The 21,886-nt window shown below is 40.8% G+C and overlaps 2 protein-coding genes and 1 long non-coding RNA gene across 5 annotated transcripts in view; 1 reads left to right on the top strand and 2 right to left on the bottom strand.

Annotated features, from left to right (window-relative positions):
- PLEKHB2 (pleckstrin homology domain containing B2) overlaps positions 1 to 21,886 on the top strand; it is a 472,273-nt gene that overhangs the window by 62,252 nt on the left and 388,135 nt on the right. The gene's annotated exons all lie outside the window — the stretch shown is intronic.
- LOC133225958 (uncharacterized) lies at positions 1,043 to 5,841 on the bottom strand. Its single transcript, XR_009729332.1, has 2 exons — positions 4,043 to 5,841; positions 1,043 to 4,005 (listed from the first exon to the last, which is right to left on the bottom strand). It is a non-coding gene; the product is annotated as an uncharacterized LOC133225958 (long non-coding RNA).
- On the bottom strand, positions 6,191 to 21,557 carry KLHL24 (kelch like family member 24). 3 transcript variants are annotated; one of them, XM_061378927.1, is made up of 7 exons: positions 21,448 to 21,557; positions 16,479 to 17,466; positions 11,410 to 11,594; positions 10,085 to 10,203; positions 9,117 to 9,305; positions 8,500 to 8,688; positions 6,191 to 7,300 (listed from the first exon to the last, which is right to left on the bottom strand). In XM_061378927.1, the coding sequence occupies exons 2-7, from the start codon at positions 17,396 to 17,398 to the stop codon at positions 7,100 to 7,102; spliced, it is 1,803 nt and encodes a 600-aa protein (XP_061234911.1). In that variant the 5' UTR covers positions 17,399 to 17,466; positions 21,448 to 21,557; the 3' UTR covers positions 6,191 to 7,099. The 3 variants fall into 3 exon arrangements, with proteins under 3 accessions (XP_061234911.1, XP_061234912.1, XP_061234913.1); XM_061378928.1 differs by having other exon boundaries at positions 16,479 to 17,446; positions 21,429 to 21,541; XM_061378929.1 differs by lacking the exon at positions 21,448 to 21,557 and adding an exon at positions 18,173 to 18,855 and having other exon boundaries at positions 16,479 to 17,449.

Below are 21,886 nucleotides of genomic sequence, written 5' to 3'. Positions count from 1 at the left end.
TCAAACTGTTGAAACTAGTGAAGCTGCTTCAGTTTTCTGCATCTCAAAGCTGCATAACATGGATGATGATGTGGTATCGTGTCCATTTAAGTTGTATTAAAACGCAGAATGCCTGGTACCATTTCTATTAAGAGCTGCTCTTTAATTGTACTCATTTCTCTGTGTCAGAGAGAAAAGCACTATCTTGAATATCAGGGTCTTCAGTTTTATTTTGGTATATCCAGAACACCCCATGGCTGAATACCTCACACGGGAAGTAGACTTGTGATACAGATCACATTTCAGTGGGCTACAGGGCAAAGCTATGGATGCTGTATTCAACAGTATCTAAAATAAATGTTTTGGAGAAGAAGGCAAAACTAGGATTATGTAGAGGGCAAATTCTGAGATCCAGAACACACATTACAGGGACGAGGAAGAAGCCAGGAGTACAGCTAGAAAAATACGTGAAGGATGGATGTAATCTCTAAAAATGGGGTATTAAACCAAATACTTTCTTTCCATCAATTCAACTGTGGTAGTATCACTCCATCACAGTCTGAACCCTTACTCTGCTGTCAGCAAGTGGGAACTCAAGATGGCCAAGTACCAAAATTTAGGGGAATAAATGTTCTATAGGATTCTTCCTAACCTGTATTGTTGCCAGTCACCTTCCTAGTTCTGTGTTACCTTTTCCTGATTTCCCACACCAGTTTTGTCTTTCAAGTCCATTCACATCCTTTTCCCATCCTAATACCCAGGCCTAGCCAGTATTTCGCATCACACTTCCCTGCTTTATCACTTTTCCCATTTTCTTTCTCAGTTCACTCTTCTGCTTCACAGCCTCCAGCTTGCCTTTATTCATATCAATAGTAAGTTCCATGCTGAGGACAGAAAGATGAGCAGGGAGAACACCTTGACTGTGAGACACAATGGATATATACAGAGACTGCAATGGGGCAGAATCCAACAAGTTAAATGACCCAAAGGAGTTTATTGCTTGCACCACCAAGCCCCACTCTGGAACTCCTCATAACCTAAAAAAACAACAGTGAACTATTCAAAAGGCAAAATGTTTATTAGGTACACTGAACTTTAAAAAATTTTCAAAGATTTATGCAAGAAATATATTTAAATATAACAGGTGTTATTGCAGTTGTGCTACATTACAAAATCACTTTCCTACTGCCAGCACAATCTGAAGACCTTAATGTTATATGTGAGATAATGTTACACTGACTCTGGCACACAGTAAGTGGTCTGCACTTCTTTTGTTCAAATGTCCTTTGTGCTGCACCAGGTTGTTCTTGAAGACAGTATCAGCTCTTTGCAGAACTATGCCTTTTATGTTTCATTAAATAAAGGAACTGGCAAGGAATAACGAAATGCTGTTTTCCTTAGCAAAAAGGAAAATCAGAACATGATTTCAGGTGAAGATATCATAGGAGTAACAGTTCAGGAGGTAAATTCTCTTTCCATGTCCAAGTAGCTCCTATTAATCCAACTCCAAATTGCTACAGGTGCACCATGAGGAGAATGACTCACAGGTCCAGCATTTGCACAGATGAACTTGGTAATAATACATTACATTCAAGTCTCTTGATTTCCTTATTGTCATGCTGCACCGTATTATTGCTTCATATTACATACATTGAACAAGAGGTTCATGACTGACAAGTCAGAGTGTTCAGAAAGAGCGTAGAGGCTGCTGACTAAAACAAGAAACTGTACATGTTAAGGACAGGAAGTCAAAGACTAAACTCCAACCCTCTGCAACTGAGGAGCGCAGAAAACGAAGAATAGGAAGAGACAAACACTGATTTCCCTAGTTTAAATCTGCCACAGCCTGTAATAATGGAAGCATTCTAAGCATATTCTAAACAAGAGGTTTACCTATTATGGTTAGCTAATGGTAAGATTTATTTCTCTTAGAAAGACATCAGGAGTCTGGACAGTAAGGCTGATCCTAACAACAACAAATTGGGAGAAGTAACCCAAGCTCTTTTTCACAATAGATAAAAATAGAAGGTGAATTCAAGGCACAGGTCTTTTCAAAATTAACACACAGTATTTTCTTTGGAACTAATAATACAAAGTAAGCCATAATTACATTATCAACATGCTGTACAGAGGAGCATTTATGTGCATTACTTATAACAGCGCTATCAGAAAAGTATTTCAGAATTATTCACATGCACAGATAGGCACACATAAACATATAAGCATGGACTGGAGCATTACAGTAGAAAAAAATAAATGTCCCTGTAAATACAAGTTCTTAAGTAATATTATCAGGGCTGTATACTTTATGTGTAATGTTAGTTAGGGAGGACAGCCAGTGTGCAAAGAACATCCAAGTCACACATCTGGTCTGAGGTTGGTAGGAGGCTGTTGACTGTTGTGGCAATGCTCACAGCACTGACACAGTCATAATGAACTGACAGTCAGATGCATTTTTATTAATGCCACCTGAAATAATGCAACACTGAGGAAACTTGTGTGCTAGGCATGTTAAAATAAAATCACTGCTTGGCCCCCAATCAGATAGCAAATTTCTGCTTAAAAATCTCATCTTACATTGTAGACGTCTTTTATGAGTGTATGTTGCTCAGATTTCTTTAACCAGGCACAACAAACCATTTCATTTGTACTTTCTTGTGTGCATGAGACTACATTCAGATGAAAATACTCATTTTGCCTCACAGTGCAAAGTCTTGGGAGTTTCTTAATGCTCTTGAATTGGCTTTTGCCATCTTCAGTGGTAGAAAATAACAACAAACCAACAAATCCACATATAGTTCCCGAGTTGGACAATTAGGAAAAATGAACCTCTGGCTTTCATGAACATTGCCACTAGAACATCATGAACATATATGCACCTTTATTGCTTCAACTTAGTTCAGTGTAGACAACATGAAGTATTTTTACCACCTGAGTTTCAAACTGGAATTGCAGACTTCCAAGCATCCAGAACATCTTGGTTTCAGCAAGCCCAGCCAAACGCACAAAGCCCAAACACACCGTGTCATCTTTCATCCCACCCCAACGAGTTTCTCTCTTGCCTCTCTTCGGAGCTGACCTAAGTTCACAGCTCTGCCTACCCACTGAGAGCAACAGCTCCAGCTCACCACTGTGCTTTGGGCAGGAGGGAAACCTGAAGTCACAGGGAGCGGGACTGCATCTTGTTTTGTCCTTGCAGCTCAAATTAAAAAAAAAAAAAAAAAAAAGCAGGATAAATTGAGATTATCTTAGATTATCTAAGATAATGTGGTGAGCTCAACTATTTTGAGGAAGAAGATGGAGCAGTCAGCAGTGTCCTTGCTCTCAAGCACAGGTGACCATAGCTTCCTCTGAACCTCTGTGAAGATGAGCACCTCCTCTTCCTACATCAACCTCTCTCAAAAATTTGCAGTGTTAAAAATACCATTAAAAAGCTTGACTATAGTAAGGGTCCATGTCAACAATCTGCATTGAAGGTATCTCTGTTGCAGAGAGTAAAACAAAAGCAATCTTTGACAGGAACTGCATTGGTGCCAACTAAAAACAAATGCTACAGCTCTGGACCCTTGGTGCTAGAGTGGCAAGCACAATGCCTAATCCTCAAAATGCATACCAGGCACATAGTATGAAATTGATCATCTGATGGTACAAGTGGAAGAGGTTCCACAAATTACATCTACTGAAGCATTACTGAGAAGGGAGCCTACAGGGAAAACTAGACGATTACCAGGCAATGTTACACGCTTGATGGCTGTAAAATGAGGGAATGCATGGGATATCTAAAAGCAGGCAGCTATATGCTGCATTGTAACATAGTCCTGAAGTTATCTATCCAGAACCTTCTAGAAGCCATGCTGCAAGGAAGCATCAACTTTCTTTTCAATTAACATCATACTGCTAGGAACAGAAGGATGCAATTCATGAAGTGCACATCAAAATGGAGAAGAAAAACATTTACTCTCATTTCTTTTTAAGAGTGAAATGCTTAAGAGATAATTATCTGTTTAGTGGAGCGAACTATTAGCTCTTGGAATTTACTTTTTTGATGTGACTTTGGAGATACTTGAGCCCATGTATAGTTAGACTGAAGTTACATCTTTGTGCAGGTATCTCTACTTCGTAGATACCAAACCTATTACCATTTATGATGGAAATCTTTTGATTATACTAGATGGCATTAATAAGTTTCTCTCCTAGCCAAAACAAAAAAAAACCCACCCCAAAACCCACAACCAGAAACCACACAACTTGCTGCTCAAGCCCATGAACTGTAAGCAGTTAGATATGCTTAACAGTGAGAGTTTAAATCTTTGAATTCATCTATACCCAAGTGAAATGCATTAGAAAACAGGTGGCTCAGGAATGCAACTTCCAAATTTAACACATCCTTCTTAGAAAAATGGTACATTTTCATTAAACCAAAGTTGATTTGTTCTTTTCTAGTGCCTCTAAAAAATAACTTCTCTAACACAGCAGGCTGTAAGTGCAAATTATTTACAGAGTTAACAAGCAAGGAAATCATTGCATGAGTTAACTGCCACTTTAGCAATGCTCCACACACGTAACTGTTCAGCACTGAATACAGGCTCTCAAGAATTCTAAGCAAAGTTTTCTTCTACAGCTACATTTCTGCATTTACTGGTTCATTAAACACTGTCATTTTCAAAATAATAGGTAACGGTACATAAATTGTTAAGAAAAGGCAACTAAACTATAACACAAATCTTCAAACCCATGGAAAGCGGTATCTTGTTATTTACAGAATAGTGCAGTATTATAAACAAGATTAATTAAAAGATACCTATACATAAATGACATTGTTCTACACCTACAGAATAAAGAATGTTTCAAAACAGTTTAGCATGACAATCAACATCACAAGTCTTAATACAAACAAGATGGGAATCAAAGGAGAGCATTTCTCAAACTGCATCTCTAATTAAGTGCTCCCATAATGTTATGTTCATTTACAATGATGGCACAAGTTATATACAGTGTTAGTATACAGTATCAGTTACTGGGCCATTACCATTGCTATCAACGGACCTTATTCACAGGTAGTGAAATTACCTTTTCAAAGGAACATTTGGTGAGCAGAAACACAAGAAAGTTAGAAAAAGATTCATTAATCAGATTCATTTGTCTTACATTCCCAAGGGACTTTCTTTTTAGGGCCATGTGAATGTACATGCTCAGGGACTGAATTCCTAATTACATCACTGATATGCAGAGATTTGTATTTTATCAGTATTCTTAACATATACAAAGCAACATTTGGTATTCAGCCAGAAACTCAAGTTTGTGTCCTTTCCTGAGGTTACAAGTTAATGCATCACTAAGTGCAGCTCCCAGTGCTCTTTAAAAGTCACGACCATATGTTACTCAAAGTGATCACTCCCAGTTTGGCACAGCTTCACCAAGGGTCAGAATTTCCATCTCATGAAGAAATACTCTGAGCAAACAGATGAGGATAGTCCAGCGGAACAAACAACGTTCCAGAGATGGTGCTTGTTTTCACCCTCCTGAGCAAGCATGGAGATCAGAACCCTGAGGCCAGGGCTGTCACTGCAGGAGCCTTATGTTTTTCTTCTGCCCTGGCACTGACCAACTTCCCTACTGGCTGCTGTCCTCAGAATTCCTTTGAAAGGCAGTTCCTGAGGATTTTGGTGATTAACAGGAAATTGATACACAGACAATCCTATTCATTTTCCAACTCTGAAGTGCTATTTCAGTTTTTATGAACTTGTGCCTCAACTACAAAACTGTGTACCAGAAATAAAGAGACCTAGTACGGAAACCTAGGGAGGACTTAAAAAGAACCAAAAACATTTACTTAAAAACAAAAAAAGGGGTGGGGGTGTGTGTGTGTGTGTGTATGTAAAAATATAGGTGCTTCTGAAGCTTCAAAATTATCCAAAACATGTTATGTGGGAGTTTCCTCATATGGCTATGTGGAGATGTCCACAGATATTTTTTTCTGGTGACAGGAGGGACCTTTCCAGAACTTCTTTATCTGTGGCCAAGCAGCTTATACAGTAGTTGAACTGTGCTGGAGTAAGTGATTGTCTGAAGAAAGGCCAAGAAATACTTGGCAGGTACTCTGCCATCTCTGCAGATGAGATATACAAAAGACCAATTTATAAGCTGTAGGATGCAACCCCATTCCCTACATCTATCATGAGGCAATTTGATTCAAGAAAGCAGTAGAATCCAGAGGTCATGATCCTTTATTTCTTGAATAGTTTATAGACACTTAGCAGTGAGCCAAGAGCAAATCCAGTAACTTTCAGACTTCAGCCATTACTATTCAGAGAGTTAAAAACTGGGATTCCAGACTTGCTGCACAGATGCGTGCCTACACCCCAGTGGTCACTAGTTTTTCCGTGTCATGTAGCCTTGTACTTCTGATGAATGCTTAGCAACACTACAAATAAGGCCCATAGTGCTAAGGTACACGATTGTTACTGCAGTGAGTTGCAGTGGCTCACCAAACAACTAGTTTCTCCTTAAAAAAAAAACACATTCCTCAAAGATTCTGTCCCACATTGTTTGTTTTGTTTGGTTTTGTTTAAATTCCAAACCATGTATGACCTGACATAAAATCTACTTGGTTAAGGCAAGTGATCTGCTTGTAAGAATGCTGTGCATATAAGCTATAATTATGTAAGCTTTTAAATTGTAGGTAGTTGTCTTAGATGATTCTTTGGAATTTACTTGCCCGTGTATTTTTCCAATTAGCAGAACCTGAAACACCTTGCAGATAACACTTCTTAGGACACAGGCATAAATGCTTGTGAAGGCACTTTCCCCAAAAAGCTTCCAAGATTTTAATTACTAAGCACACATAGGGCAAACTTTCTGAACACCGGTACAATGTATTGTTACTGCTCTTGCATCAGAGCCCACAGTAGATGCAACTGAACTCTGGTTACTGGACAGACTTGCAGACTTGTTTTGCAAGTTAAATTAACTCTTTTCCTAAAGGCACAGGATATAATTTTTGTATGACACTTAGGCAGGGAAAGGACATTCTTCCACTCCAGGAATCTTTAAGAAGCCTGTCTTGCAGCAGACCACTGGTTTTACTCGTGCCATCTTCTTTTTTTTTCCCAAAAAAAGACTACAGTTTAAAGCCTTTTTCATTATATCTATGAATCGTCACACAGCCGTGATACGATACTGGCCTGGGCATGGCTGCTACTCCTGTGATAATGCCCGTTGCAGGGTCATAACAAAGAATAGTGTCTGTGGCTTCACCATTTTCTCGTCTTCCACCAAGGATATAGATTTTTCCATTACACACAGACATGCCACAGTTCTCCTGTTTCAAAATACACAAAGAAATACACGATTATTTAAACAGCAGGACCTCAATTCCCAGTGCAGAAGGATTGCATTGTGACTACAGTTTGTAAACAGACTGGCCTATACTGTTCCATCCTGGAAGGGGGAATGCAGAAAATCCTATTTTTCTGCAGTAACTGGGGAAATCAGCAGCATAATTGCTCAGAAAAGACTATTTCAGGTCTAGGCCTTCACTACGCAGAGCTCAGACAAGGGATCCAATGGAATACAGCTGAACTCTGCCCTTACCAGTTAAACATCTGAGAAAAGGAAAGGAGAAGAGAACAAAGGTTTTCAGAAGAGGGACCACAGTAGGTAGTATTAATGCAAAAAATGGTAACAAGGAGAGGCACCTCAGAGAAGTAACAGATAATGAAGAGGGATGCAAACAGGGGAAAGGAAAAGAGTTATGACTAGGAAAAGAGTTATGACTAAGAAAAGAGTGCATAAGAAAAAGACAGCCCTACGTCTTGCTTGAAGCAAAGAGATAGGATTTTATTTCTTCCTTAAAAGCAGGCATGGAAAAATCTTCTGTTAAATACAGAACACAAACCAAACCAGAGAAATAGAGGGAAGGCCAGCAAAAAGACCTTTCTGTTAAGGTGAACACCATAGAGCATGTGACTGATATTTTAAAAACATCAGCAAAATTAGCTATGCACACACTTCACTACCACGGAGACACAGCTTTGAATTCTACTCAGTGTTCCATGTGTGGAAGTGATACTGCTCTTGCTGCTGAACTCAGACAGTCTGTGCTATACAGTAGGGTTTTTGTCACCTTGTGAGAACAGCCTCAGTACTTTTTGCCTGAAAGGCTCTAATCAATTATACGGACATTACTATCCTCAGCCTAAACTGAGTCTAAACATGCAGTAGAACTTGACGGAGATGGATTTTATACAATTAAAACATCATCCATTACACTGTTACACTGTTCTCCAACAGTAACAGCTCTCAAACAAGAAGCCTGGACTCACTAACAGTGATAGCCAGCTGAATGCAACTGGTTTAGAAGCTTCCTCTTCTGCATGAGCTTCAATTACACAGATGAAGTATAGCAAGAATGGAATCAGATGCCATTTTAACAGTGTTAAACAAGTATACTCATTTCATGCCAAGATACTTGTCAAAAAATACCTTTCAGATGTCTGCAGGCTTTTTAGTGTTAATTACCTGTCTGCTGAATGTATTCTGTACATGCATCCAGTAGTCCTCAATTGGATCATAGCAGTATATTGCTTTGGTAAGTCCACCAGCAACATAGATCAGATTGTTTAAAGACACAGCCGTAATACATCTTTTTGCAATGGGGATAGTTGCACGGAGCAACCAAGTATTACTATCAGGATCGTAAGACTGAACCTGAAAGCAAATACATGCATTTCAGATTAAAACCAGAACTGAAAAAAATAACCTGGCACACCCACAGAGTTATACAAGGAGAGCCAAAGCAGCAATACCTGGTGGGCAATATCGCCTCATGAAAATCAAGGTAATATAAATATAGGTCTATATATCAATAATGTCTACACATGCACTATGTTCAACATTATTTTCCTAACATTCAAGTTTAAGAATTCACAGAACTTGTGCAGCCAATGAGAGTACCCATGAGGAAGACCACAGTAACAGCATCTTACCAAGTTAATGTTTTCTACTGTATTCTTTTTTGTATTACTGTACTTCCATACTCCATTCAACAGAACAGCTACAACAGATCTCTCTCTGTTTTTAAACCAGGAATACTGTTTACCATAGATAAAAGAAGCAATCAAATACAATTAACTCACCTTGTCAGAGCACGTGTTGTCATCAGGACCACCCCCAATCACAAAGAGTTTGCCAACACAGCTTGTGACAGCTGGAGAGCTCACAGCTTCTTTAAGGGGAGCCACCTCCGTCCATCGATTAGAAAATGAATCGTAACACTCCACACTGCTGAGGCGGTTTTGTCCATCATATCCTCCAACAACATACACCTAATGCAAAGTGGTGAAAACTATCATCATTCAATTTTTAGAGTAGTTATTACATTTAAAGATGAAACTGAATTAAATTTAAAGCTGCAAGAACCATTAATGTTGCTAGGTTTGTGAAGGGACACTGTCCTCTTATTTTTAATTTATACACAGGAGGAGAAGGATGAAGGGTATTGTCTAAAAATAATAGGTAAAGACTCTGGAGAGTTCCATTCAGTCATGTGTGCAATGGCATTGCAAACACATGTCCAAAGTATAGTACTTTTAATACTGAGCTAGAAACTTCCTATTTGAATGCCATTTGTTACAAAAGGAATCAAGAGCCTCTGCATTTCTCTTTTTACATATTAAATTCAGCAATGGCAAGAATCCATCTGAATTTACCTTTGCTTTTCTGAGTTTTGCCTTTCTCATACTTGCTCACAGAACTGTTTCTTCCTCTCAGTCTGTAAGCTTTGCTTTTCTTTCCTGTTGCTTCTCTCATATTCAAGAAGCAGGCCTTATTACTATTTTTTTAACTTCCTCCCTCTGTTTGCACCAGCTGCAAGCCTCACCTTTAAGAAGTCCAAGGGATACCACAGGCTTCCCTAACCACAGATACCAAGGGATACCACATCTTTGCTAACTTTCATTAACAGAATCCCATGGGCAGTTGATCCCAACTAGTGGTTTTATGTCAAGGCAAAGTCATATTAAGTAGTGCTGAATACTACACGTTTGCTCCACTGTTTTGTTACATACAGACATCCCCACTATAAAACCATTATTAACATACTTACTTTACCAAGAAGAACAGCCATTTTATGACGCCATCTGCCTTTATTTAAGGAGGCAACTCTGATCCAAATGTTAAGTTGAGAGTTATAAATCCAAACATCCCGGCTATTGATTCTTCCACCTTGGAAAACAAAAAATATGCCAATTTCAGTAAATTCACTATTGAATGAGATATTTTAACTATTAACATACCTCTGTAGAGCAAGCCATGAAAACTTCTTTTTTTTTTTTTAGGTAAAATAAAGATGTATCTATGTTCATACAAATTGACTGAAAAAAGTCAGTTTCAGTGGATTTCAAACATGAGAACATACAACAAGTTATTTTACTTATGTGTGCCTTTCCCAGAAACATGCTAAGATCCCTTCAGATTATTTCCTGAGACTGAAATTCTTTAACTGTTTGTGTGCCTCATGGCACATCCATAACCCCACTTGTTCCTCTGTTTGGTTCATATGTACATCTTGTTAGGTGTCCCTGCCCATAGCAGGGGGGTGGAACTAGATGATCTTAACGTCCTTTCCCACCCTAACTATCCTATGATTCTGTGATATCCATGGTTTTACAGTTTGCTCAAATGACACATGTACTACACATCCAAGGAGACAATTTATTTGTCTGACACATGCAGCTTGGTGTCTAAGCCATCAGCTGAACCCTATACATTTACCCTACCTAAAAGATGGGACGAGGGATGTTTAAAAACCTACAGCTATTGCTCATTTTACCCTAAAAGGCTAGTATAAATGGATCCCCAACTCAGGTGCTAAAAAGAATTTGTTTCCATTTTTTGTTCCCACCATGAGAAGAAGCTTAAACTGTTTTAATTTTGGAGTCTGGGAATCCATACAATAGAAGCAAGTCAGCAGCAACGCACCACTGCTGTGCTGCTCTCAGACAACTGGTGGTTTAACCAGAGTACAGCACCTTTTGTAGCAAAGAGAATGCTGCTGGGAAAAGATTGCTTGGGATTTGTTGCTTCAGATTTTTCCAACTGTTGCTGCAAACAGGCTGTTAGTATATTTTAAAGCAGCGCATTTAAGGAGCAGAAACTTGTCTCCTTAAACACAACTGTTATCCTGTAATCAGCTGTAAAAACCTGTCAATTAATACCAAGCAAAAGTCCTATAAAACACAATTTGTAGTCTACAGACAGTCTATAGTGAGATTGGTTTGGGGCTGGTGGTCACCACTGACAAAGTGGCTTTCAGGTGAGCTGCTGGAAGCTCACAGTACCAACATCGGTAACACTACTTACAAAGAAAGAACAAAACAAAACATGTAGCAAAGAAAAGACAAAGCCTTGAATGTTTTTAGGATTATTCACCTGAAACAAGAATATCATTCCGCAGGGCACACACTGCATACTCAGACTTGGTAAACTCTGGAAGTTTAGCCAGTGACTTCCACTCTCCTGTTACAGGATCGTAGCACTCAGTATATGGCAAATTAAACCCTCCAACTCGTTCACAGCCTCCAACAACAACTATCACCTCAGAATAACCGGTTGATCTAGAAAAGGAACACAGAAAACCCAGATGCAGAGGATATTTAGTAGTACATGGAGGCCAAACACCACTGTCTTCAAACTGTGTGAAAACAAGAAAGTTTATTATTTAGCATTAACTTCTACAGCAAAGAAAGAGCCATTTAGCAAAGAGAGGTTTTGACTGTTTCCAGCTGTCTCATTACACAGCAGGTTACCACACAGAAAGGTGCTGTAACTGGTGGAATTGCATTGCACAACATCCTGTGTGAAAATGAAATAATTAAATACAGAAAACCCTTACTCTAGAAATACTTTTCCTTTGACTGTGTACCTAGAGATACCAGAAACAGAGTTCAAGTGAGGCCAGACAGTGAGGTGAGTAGTCACAATGAAACCAGTCCCCATGTGAACCCTTCCTGATCACATAATTCATAGGACTTTACATTGCTTAAATACTCAGTTTTAAAAGGTTTAGGTTCTTTACTGGCCAAAATAAATAAATAAATAAAGGCATTTAAGCACCAAAATAAGGGAAAAGAGAGCTTAGAGCCAATGCAGAGTTAAAGAAGTGAAACAGTGCAGTGACAGAAGAAAACTTAAGGAAGCTGAAATAAGAATTCAAGTCTAAAACAAAACCTAAAACTCTGTATGAAAAAAAAAAAGCATTAGTCTACAATGTACACAAATAACCCTTTAAATTATATTCCACACACTCAGTCTCCTATTAACCCAATTCTTCTGCATTATACATACTCTATTCACAGCAATAACAGAACTCGTTATGTTAATCCACATTTGAATGTAGAGAATTAATCATCTTTGACATGCAATCAAACTACGACCAACTTTCATTCCTCCTCTCAAATTTACAATGTCTTGCAACTGTTTATCAAAATCCTTTCTTTTTAGGGCATTTTCAGCAGAAAGGATTTTGCACTGATACAGTTATTTCAAGGACTGCTTGAAATAAATTAAGTAAAACTGACTGCAAGATTAATCTTTTTTTTTGGTAAACCTTTTTGTTGTGTCCTGCTTTAAGTTTTATTCCAATATATGATCTTCTTCATACTATTGCTAAGTACTGCGGTTCTCTCCCCACTCTCCTTACCCCCCCAAAAAACCCAAACAAACCCAAAACCAACCCCAAATTTTTATGACTGCATTTGTGATAAAAGTTGCACGATCCATCCTCCAATTTCCTAATGGGAGCTTATGCACATATTAACTTATACATCCCAATGACATTTCCCTGGTTTGAAACATCAGGAATAAAACCAGTTAGCCCTTCTATATCTCCTGGTCACAACCATGATTTAAATATACCATATATATTTCTACTCAGAGTATTTTAAATAGGCAAAGGCTATGCTAAATGACAATGTAAGCTTACGCAAACGAAGATAGGTAACTGAGGAAGCATACTCACATACCTGAACTAGTCAGAAGAAACACTCTCTTCAGCTGCTCAGCTCTCAAGTCATGCTCCTTCTTGGTTTCTATGTATTTACTGTTACTGGTTTTTGCTTTTTTGAGGAACAACTCTGAAAAGAATCTCTCAAAGGATAAGAGAGGGGAAGCTCCTGTGCCAGAAAGCATCACTCAGGAAAAGAATTTCCTTAAAAGCAAGGTACTCATCTCAATTTGCCTTTAAAGCAAGCCCAGATACATCAGCTAACTGTATGTATGTATGAAGACTGTTGATTACTTTCTAGATTAGAATCAAGGCCTCCATTGCTTACTGAAAAGCTTACTGTACCAGATTATCAACCTGTATTTTAACACTAAATGAACCCAAAAATCTTTGACTGGAGAGAGCTCTGTTCATTGTTATGATGGGAGTTTTGCTCTTTAAAGAAAATATTCATTTAGTATGGTACTTCAAATCCACTGAAAACCAAAACTTTTCCCCATCTTTTCAGTACCTATCTAACTGAATCCTTTCTTCAGTTGAGAAACATTCTGTCTGTTAGGCCTCATTGAAGGAGCCTTGCACTCTACAGGGTTTAAGGTTAATTCCAAAACACTGTTTGCAAATGACAGAGGATGCATAATAGAAGTCCTCCTTACAGCCCTCAGAAGAAATGGTGTGAACAGAGTAACAGAGGTGAGCTAAAACAGGCACCAGACAGATTCCAGCAGACACCCTCCTCTCAGTAAGAGGTGCTCAAAATAGAAAAGGTGGGGGGGGGGGGTGGAAGACAGCCCACAGTGCCCTGCAGTCCCAAGAACAGGTTTCCAAGGGGTCCTGAGTTACATGCAGACCTACAGATGAGGTGAGAACGCCAGCCAGCACAGCGTCAGCTGGACAGAAGTACTTGCAGTAGTACAGACACATTACATTCAAAAACATTTTAAGTCTGGGAGACAAATTTCAGGAACTCTGGTAAATCACTACTATTTTTTAGTTCACTTTTGGGCAGTAAATGGGATGACAGATTATAAAGTGAAATAAACACTCATCTCCTGGGGGCGGCCGCGGGGGTGGAATAAGGGACTACATTAAAGCCAAGGGGCTACATTATAACAAAAAAGGATGCATTAGAATGAATAGATGTTGTAACTTCTAATTAATTGAACGCTCACGTATTGTTACCAGACAGCTTAACAGAAACTGTGTGACTGAAGAATTCACAGGTACATGAAAATCTGGAGATAATTCAAAGCACACAGCAGGAAGAGCTTTTTTTGTATATGGAAATGTGTTATTGCTTACAGCTTGATCTCAGCTTGGAGATCTGCCATGCAACAGCACAAGCAGCAGGGGACAAGACAGACTTAAAAGGCGCATGAGAGACAACCTCAAGATGTCACTAAGCCGTTGTAAATAAATGAAAAGGTCTTTCAGACAGACATGCCTAGTGGGAAGAGAGCAAGCAGGCAACCGTTAGAATGCATTTTAAACATTGATTTACTTCAGGGAATTCTTCACTGGCTTCAGAAAGGAAAAACAAAATAAAAACCAACTGCAAATTGCATTCCACACTGTTATTCTGAAACAACTGGTTAGAACCCGCTTCACCTGGAGGTGCGCACATACTCGCACAAGCAATCACAATCGAAACAGTAAAACCACTGGTGTGGGAATTCCTGATCCTGCAGCCTGACTCCTTTCACCAACAGTTTATATACAAAAAGAAATTGAGGAACGCAAGAAAGAAGGAAAAGAGCTCGAGTGTCTGCTCCTCACCCCCCCCCCGAAATGCCTAGGAAAGGTGTGAGGACAAGATGGGGGAAGGGGACCTGGTAACTGTTTTAAAACATGATCTCTTTTTGCTATAGGCAACAGAAACAACCAGGCAACAGAAACAAATGACAAAGAACTATTCCATGAATGTAATATAGAAAAGGGGAAAAAATTGCTGCTGGGAGGTCAGCCAGTTTTTCTCTTTGTAAATTACTTCTCTCGTTCCTGCCTACTCGAATCACAGTGCAGTTTAATAAGCTTGGCAGTAAAGCAAACAAACCCCGCAAACTCTGAAACCAGCTCCTTCCCTCCCCAGCTTCAGAAATCCCCTGCATTAAGCAAGGTACTTGATCTACAACCCAGAACACTACCCTGAGGGTGCTGAGATTCTCAAGTATACACACATACCATGCACTTGGACAAAACTGTTAGGTCTGAGAGGATATGCTTGCTTTATCACACTGAGTAACAGGCATAGAACAAGCACCACACAAGATAAAGCCCCCCTCCCATTGCTCATGAAACAAGGTCATCTTTGGTCTGAACTCGCACCCCAAGGCCCACACTCAGGGTATGAAATGCCTTCAAAACTACGAGTGTACCAGTTTCCAAACTGCCATGAACCACAAGTTTTCAAAGACCTTCCATGGCAGCGTACAGCTTAGAGAACCTGGCAGCAAGGCTGCCAGGAGCTTGAGAATTTCTCTCACAGCAGGACTGAAGACTGGAAAGCCACTAATGGGGCAAATGCTCACCAAGTAATTTCCCCCCCCCCCCCCAGCAAGCCTTTAACACATGCCAAAAAAAATAAAGGTTCCATGCACAGTGACTGTACAGCAACCACATATGACTAAGAGTAAACAAAGAGTAACTCCTAACACAGTCTGTCTGTCTCAGTTCATTGCATCACCTTAATATAATACATGATTTTATAACTACAGCTCAAATCAGTTGGAGTTAACAATAAACCAGCTATCATGTCAGCCTTCATGGGGAAGTAAGGCTGGGGAAAGACATTTTCAGGAGAAGAAATGAATCACAAGCACCACTGCTCATAAATGCCACTAATGGACTCTTCCTCGTTTCTTCTTACAACCTCAGACACTCATTTGTGTAACACGTTATTAAGTCGCAGCAATTCTGAATTATTAAAATGTCACAGAATAAGCATGAAACTCTGCAGGAACTGTTCTGTAATTCTGTAAAAATGCAAGATTTAGTTTCTTCAGCAAAGAACCTGTTGGTCTGCTGTCTGTTGTCTATTACAAATCCCTGTACTACTCCATCTGTAAGGTATTTGTGATGTAGCAAGTGAATGCTCTGACTACATATCCCCATCCTTTATAGTATGCTGTACACTTCCATCACTTCATTAGAAGGTTGGGAAATGGGATGGTTTACCTGCTATAGCATAGCCAGTTCTTTTCAAGTCACTGCTGTTGTACAAACTAACTTCAAATCTCACCTAGCAAACACGAACCTTTAGAAAGTAGTTTACATGCAAGGCAGTATGAGTTCACTTACCCGAACAGTCCTTTCTTTCATGGCAATAATCTGTGCAAAAAGACTCACGTACAGAAGTGTAACCGCGGTGGCTCCAGAATGGAACATAAAATCATTTGCAAGAGATTTTTGTTTTCTGGGCATGTGTCTATCAAACATCTGTACAGCAAACTATGTCCTTCTGCTACAGAAATAAGGGGAGAGAGAGAAAATTCCTCACCTGCGTGGCCTAGTTCTGGGAGACATCATCTCATTTCCAAGGATATGGTATCGTCTGGCTTCATGCAGCAGCTGATAGCACTCTGGGGAGTTTTGAATCAGCTGGTCCACTTCCACAGTCTGAACAAAGTAGTTTGGGTGTAACAGTGGGAGCCTGACATGCGTCAGAAGTTCATGTAACACTGGCCTTCGCAACTCAACCGCCCGGTACACCCAGCGCATGACAGCCTCAAACACCATCTCCTCCTTACTGATCACCAGTTCATCACTGCAAATGTAATCGATAAGCTCATCCTTCCCCAGCTCGAGGAATTCTTCATGCTGGGACACATCCTCAAATGTCTGAAGAGCAAAGTTTCTGCACTTGGTGAACAGTGTCTTGAGCGAGTGTGCATCTGCGAAACGCTGGATGCCCAGGCAATTGCAAGGATCCAGCTGTTCTTCCAGGAACTTGGCACAGGCGTCGCGCAGAACACTGATCTGAAAGAGACTTGATGTTTCAAAGAGATACTGCACATTCTCTGTAGTGATTTTCACCTTGCCCGTGTATACATACTGCAAAAAGCAATCCATGGCTTCAGCAAGAATGCCATTGATTTCCACCAGCATCTCCCTGCTCTCCCTGTGGTCGTTGCAGAACATAGCTCTGAAGTAACTGCTGCAGGCTGAGAGAACGGCTCGGTGGCAGGGAAACTCCCTTCCTTCCACGCAGATAATAACATCTGTGAACAACCGGCTGTCTCGGAATTCATTGAAGATCTGGAGAATGCTTTCAGCATGGGATGATCCCGAGGAGAAGTCGAAAAACTCAGGGCCTGACAACGACTTTGGGTCCATTTCAAACACTTTCCGCTTGGTGGCAGGGGAATCTCGTATCCCACTATCCTCTCTATTCAGTCTGCGTCCCAATATTAGTACCATTGTTACATCAGTTGGCTATAGAGTCATTGAGAAATATTTGCAGAGCTTCTCCTTCACAGTGCTACGGTCTGAAAAATTAAAACACTTCAGTACTCAGTCTGGTACAGTCTTAATTTCATCATGAGAATTAGACAAAACACTTGTCTGGTCACTATGAACTGTGACTATTTTTGGCCTTTACTAGAGGTGACACAGTATCACAGGGCAAATGACCTTGCACAGGACAATGTTCAGCTACACCTTAATCGCAAAGGATACCCATAGAACACGTGTTCTGGATGGCGAGTTCTGAATGTCCCTGCACCACTTGACTAATGTTCAAGATAAAAACCCAACTGGGATCTTGCCTCCATCAGGTCACCTGCCTGACAGAAGCCAAGGATTTCCTGGATAAAGATCCAGAGGTTGGGGTTTTCTCTTTCCAAATGAGAAAATTTCAGCTGGAGCCTCTAAAGTACAGGTGTAACAGCACTACTCCGAAAGGGGGAAAGAGGAGACCGAAACCTCCAAAGTAAAAGTTCAGTTATAACAAAAATCACTGCTTCCAATATATATAAATATATTACGAGGGCTTACAATGTTAAGTGTTCAGTAACATTCAGTTATCTCACTGAATAACCTTGTCTGTAAGTTTTCACCTGTTCATCCCAGCATCTAAAAACGAGCTGTCCAATAGCCTAAAATTCAATTAAAGTTTAATGTAAACTGCTAGCACCCAAAACAGAATGAAAGCAGAACTGCATTTGTTTGTGTAAAACTACTGGAAATAAGAACCAAAGGCACCTTTTACTGAGGACAGGGAAAGTTTCTGTTTTCCACAGTACTACTAGCAAATAGTTACTATCAGAAGGTTTGCCCAAACACTTTACAGTTTCACATATAAGTGTACGACGTTCTCCCCTGCACACAGACATGTTCACATTTATCAGAGCACTGACATTGCCAAAATCAAGTACTCAAATGTTAGCACATGCTGATATTGAAGTCCATAACCAAAGGAAATGCAGCTGACTTGGCAGAGAGTGCATGTTAGAGGTGATGTGAGCCACTGATCCACCAGCAATAGGGCTTTTTGCCACTCCTGAGCTCTAAAATGAGCGTCCACCAAAATACAGCAAGGCTGACACAGGTATCATTCCAGATGCATGTCGTATTTATTTTGTGTCTTAGAAGGACATGCACAGAATTAAAGTTTATGGAAGTTTTTGTCATGCTTCTGCAAGGCTGTATTCAGTTTCCCTCATTCCCCACTTACACAGTCAGTAAACATCGGCTCGTCTCAGCAGTGCCATTTCCTGACATGCTAGCATCTTTAGGGCTGCAATTACCCCATCCAAGTCTGCCTACATCATTGCTTAATATAGAACACAATGAGCAGGCTTTTTTTAAACAGGCTTTTTACACAGGAGCTTTCAAAGGCACCATCTTAACCAAGAGCAAGAGAACAGCATATGTACTGTACATTTTACTCATTGAGAAAAAAGCCATCATTTTCCATATACATTTTTTAAAGCATCTTTACAAGGTAAGTGCTTGGTATGGCTCATTTACCCTACAAAATACTTAATTGTCATTAAAACAGGATCAGTTGTCACCTGGATGCCTGGAAAACACTGCTGCAATGAACCTATCTAATAACCGATTGCTTAAGAAAGATTTTAAAGAGGCAGAAATAGACAGTCTATCAGTAGTTGATACTCTATCCAGCACATTTCACAACTGCTCTATCCTGGAATGACGCAAGCTAGATGAAAAACAAAACCAACAACAACAACCACCACCTCCTCAGCAGCTTTAACACTCTAACCCTTACGGTGAACTTTATCTGCAATTAATTCCACACTACTCGACAGAAACGAAGCACCAGCAGTGGCAGAGGGAAATATACCCACAAAAATATAAATGCTAAAGGCTTGATTCCACTGTCACAGATTTAAATCAGAAGAATGCCATTAAAACTAATGGAGCTTTTCCAAAGCAAAGTTATCCTGAAATCAGAAACAAGACACTGGCATGTTGCATAAAAGGGCAAAACACAGCAACCAAGTGAAAAATAAAGGCCTTCAAGATGAAATTTCTCTCATTACGTGAGATGTTAAGACTTGAGAAGACACTACATGATGCAATCACTAGTAAACAGAAATAAAGGCTCTGGGTTAAGACTGCTCACTAAAGGAAGCAATGTCTCTTTGTGCTTGGAACAGCACAGAATTAGTGGTCAGAAAGTGATTTTTTTTTTTTTTATGTCCCAAAGGATTAAAGAAATGGGGAACTAAAAAAATCCATGGAAAAAACAATCAAGGGGATAAATACTGCAAATTCACAAAGCAGAGAATGGAAAGGAAAAAGAAGCGCACTCTACCACAGAAATTACTGATTTTGAATATACTATGCTTTGGTTTCTGTCTACAGTAAGTCACTTCTGTAGGTTTGCTTGACCAAAGTAATTTTGTAAGACTATCAGTAACACCACTGCACATTTGGCTCTATGTGATAGGGCCTCCTCGCTCTGGCAGCCACTGCCAGCTGTCTGCCCCATGGTTCAGCCTCAACTCTGGAAAGCCAGAGGGCAATTTGTGCCTGAAGTCAAGCGTATAGCATGGAAAGGAGGGAAACACACAGAGGAAGATGTACCTGCCTGCACCTTTTGTGTGTGCATATGAAGGTACTTACACATGCCAACAGACTCTGCACTATAGAGCATCAATCATTTAGAGACTGTAACATCTGAGATCTCGTCAGTAAATGAAATGAAACAAAAGAGAAACAGTCAAGTTTTCTGCCCAAACAACTAATTGGAATTGTTATATCAAAACCCCACAAAGCACACTAGATCACTTGCCTGAGCGAGGGTCAGCAAGGACAGACCTTAAGCAAATCAGAGAGTCTACCATGCAAAAAAAAAGCTGGAAAGAAAAAGCAAATCACACTTTCTATCAACAGGTTTTAACAATTACTTACAAATGCAGACACAGCTCCAACATTACCTGCACATCTCAAAACTAAGCTGTATGCACCAGAAGATCAGGTTCCTCCATGTCCTTAATCTATACTGTCATAGGCTTGTCTGCTCAAGATGTTCCTCAGAAATAACCTAAGAGGCCAGTTCACAGGCCAGTAAATGAGATCTATCTGCTCTATCACCTTCCATCAGTACATCCTCCTATGCAATTTACGTTTATGTACTCTAAACTCCTCCTTCCTCCTCCTCCAACATCCTCATGTATCTTACCCCTCTGCCGTCATCCAGAGCTCTGGACACAGCTAGCAGCTTTCTGGTAGAGCTGTTTGCCTGTCACTTGCATGCCACATGCCTGTTAGCAGAACTCTCGGAAAGCAGCAGAGGAAACGCACATCCTTGGTCAGGGCGAGACCCTTGGCTATCAGGTTGTGCAGGACTCAGGTGCGTAGAGCTCTACTGCAAAGCTCACCCTCAGGGGGCAGTTTCACAAGTACATGCCAGGCTGCATCCCCTGAGTGTGACCAGCAGCAGGTTGAGGGAGGGGATTCTCCTCCTCTACCCCCTTCTGGTGAGGCCCCCCCGCTGCAGTCCCGCATCCAGCTCTGGGGCAACAACACAAGAGGGACGTGGAGCTGTTGGAGCGAGTCCAGAGGAGGCCACGGAGATGCTGTGAGGGCTGGAGCAGCTCTGCTCTGGAGCCAGGCTGAGAGAGCCAGGCTGGTTCAGCCTGGAGAAGAGAAGGCTCCTTAAAGGGAGAACTCAGAGCAGCTCCAGTGCCTAAAGGGGCTACGAGAAACCTGGAGAGGGGCTTTGAACAAGGGCCTGTAGTGACAGGAAAAGGGGGAAGGGCTTTAACCTGATAGAAGGGAGTTTGAGATTAGGCAGAAATTCTTCCCTGTGAGGGTGCTGAGGTGCTGGCACAGGGTGCCCAGAGAAGCTGTGGCTGCCCCATCCCTGGCAATGTTCAAGGCCAGGTTGGACGGGGCTTGGGGCAACCTGCTCTAGTGGAAGGTGTCCCTGCACATGGCAGGGGGTTGGAACTGGATGAGCTTTAAGGTCCCTTCCAACACAAACCAGTCTGGGATACCTGAGGCTGAGCCGGGCTTCTGCTGCTGCCAGTGGAGGTGGCTTCCACTCCGTGCCCGCTGCTGCGTCACGTCAGCACAGGCAGTTGCGTGGTGTGGCCGCACTGGTGACCGCCTGCAAAGGGAGAAAAGAAGGTGCTAGAACAGGCGGCTGCCCCAGGAAGGGCAGGAGCCACTGGCACAGCCCAGCACCCTCATGGCACTGGGGTCACCGCTAGCATAGTGAGGCCTGCAGAGCAGTCACATCTGTTAGCTGTACGATGCTCATAACAGCACCCCCAAGGTAACGCAGCTGAACTAACTAAATAAAGGGTATTTTCATTCTGAAGCGTGGGAACTGCAGCTCAGGTTTAGCCTATTCTAGTAATTCTGGTGCGACTTCAGATAACAGGGTCTGCAGATGTGCTTCATCTCAGATGCCTGGGTTACCACAAGAGTCAG

The sequence above is a fragment of the Neopsephotus bourkii genome, unplaced genomic scaffold (assembly GCF_033783945.1).
Source record: "Neopsephotus bourkii isolate Nb327-2 ecotype Australia unplaced genomic scaffold, CSIRO-AGI_Nbou_v1 NB_1768, whole genome shotgun sequence".
In the NCBI taxonomy this organism is placed as follows: domain Eukaryota; kingdom Metazoa; phylum Chordata; class Aves; order Psittaciformes; family Psittacidae; genus Neopsephotus; species Neopsephotus bourkii.
This window is presented reverse-complemented; position numbering and strand designations above follow the sequence as displayed.

Coding starts and splice junctions, on each gene's coding strand:
- KLHL24 (XM_061378927.1), bottom strand. CDS start 17,398: ATGGTACTAATATTGGGACGCAGACTGAATAGAGAGGATAGTGGGATA. Junction 10,204..11,409: donor GAATGATATTCTTGTTTCAG/GTGAATAATCCT, acceptor TTGTTTTCCAAG/GTGGAAGAATCAATAGCCGG. Junction 9,306..10,084: donor TGGCTGTTCTTCTTGGTAAA/GTAAGTATGTTA, acceptor ACTTTGCATTAG/GTGTATGTTGTTGGAGGATA.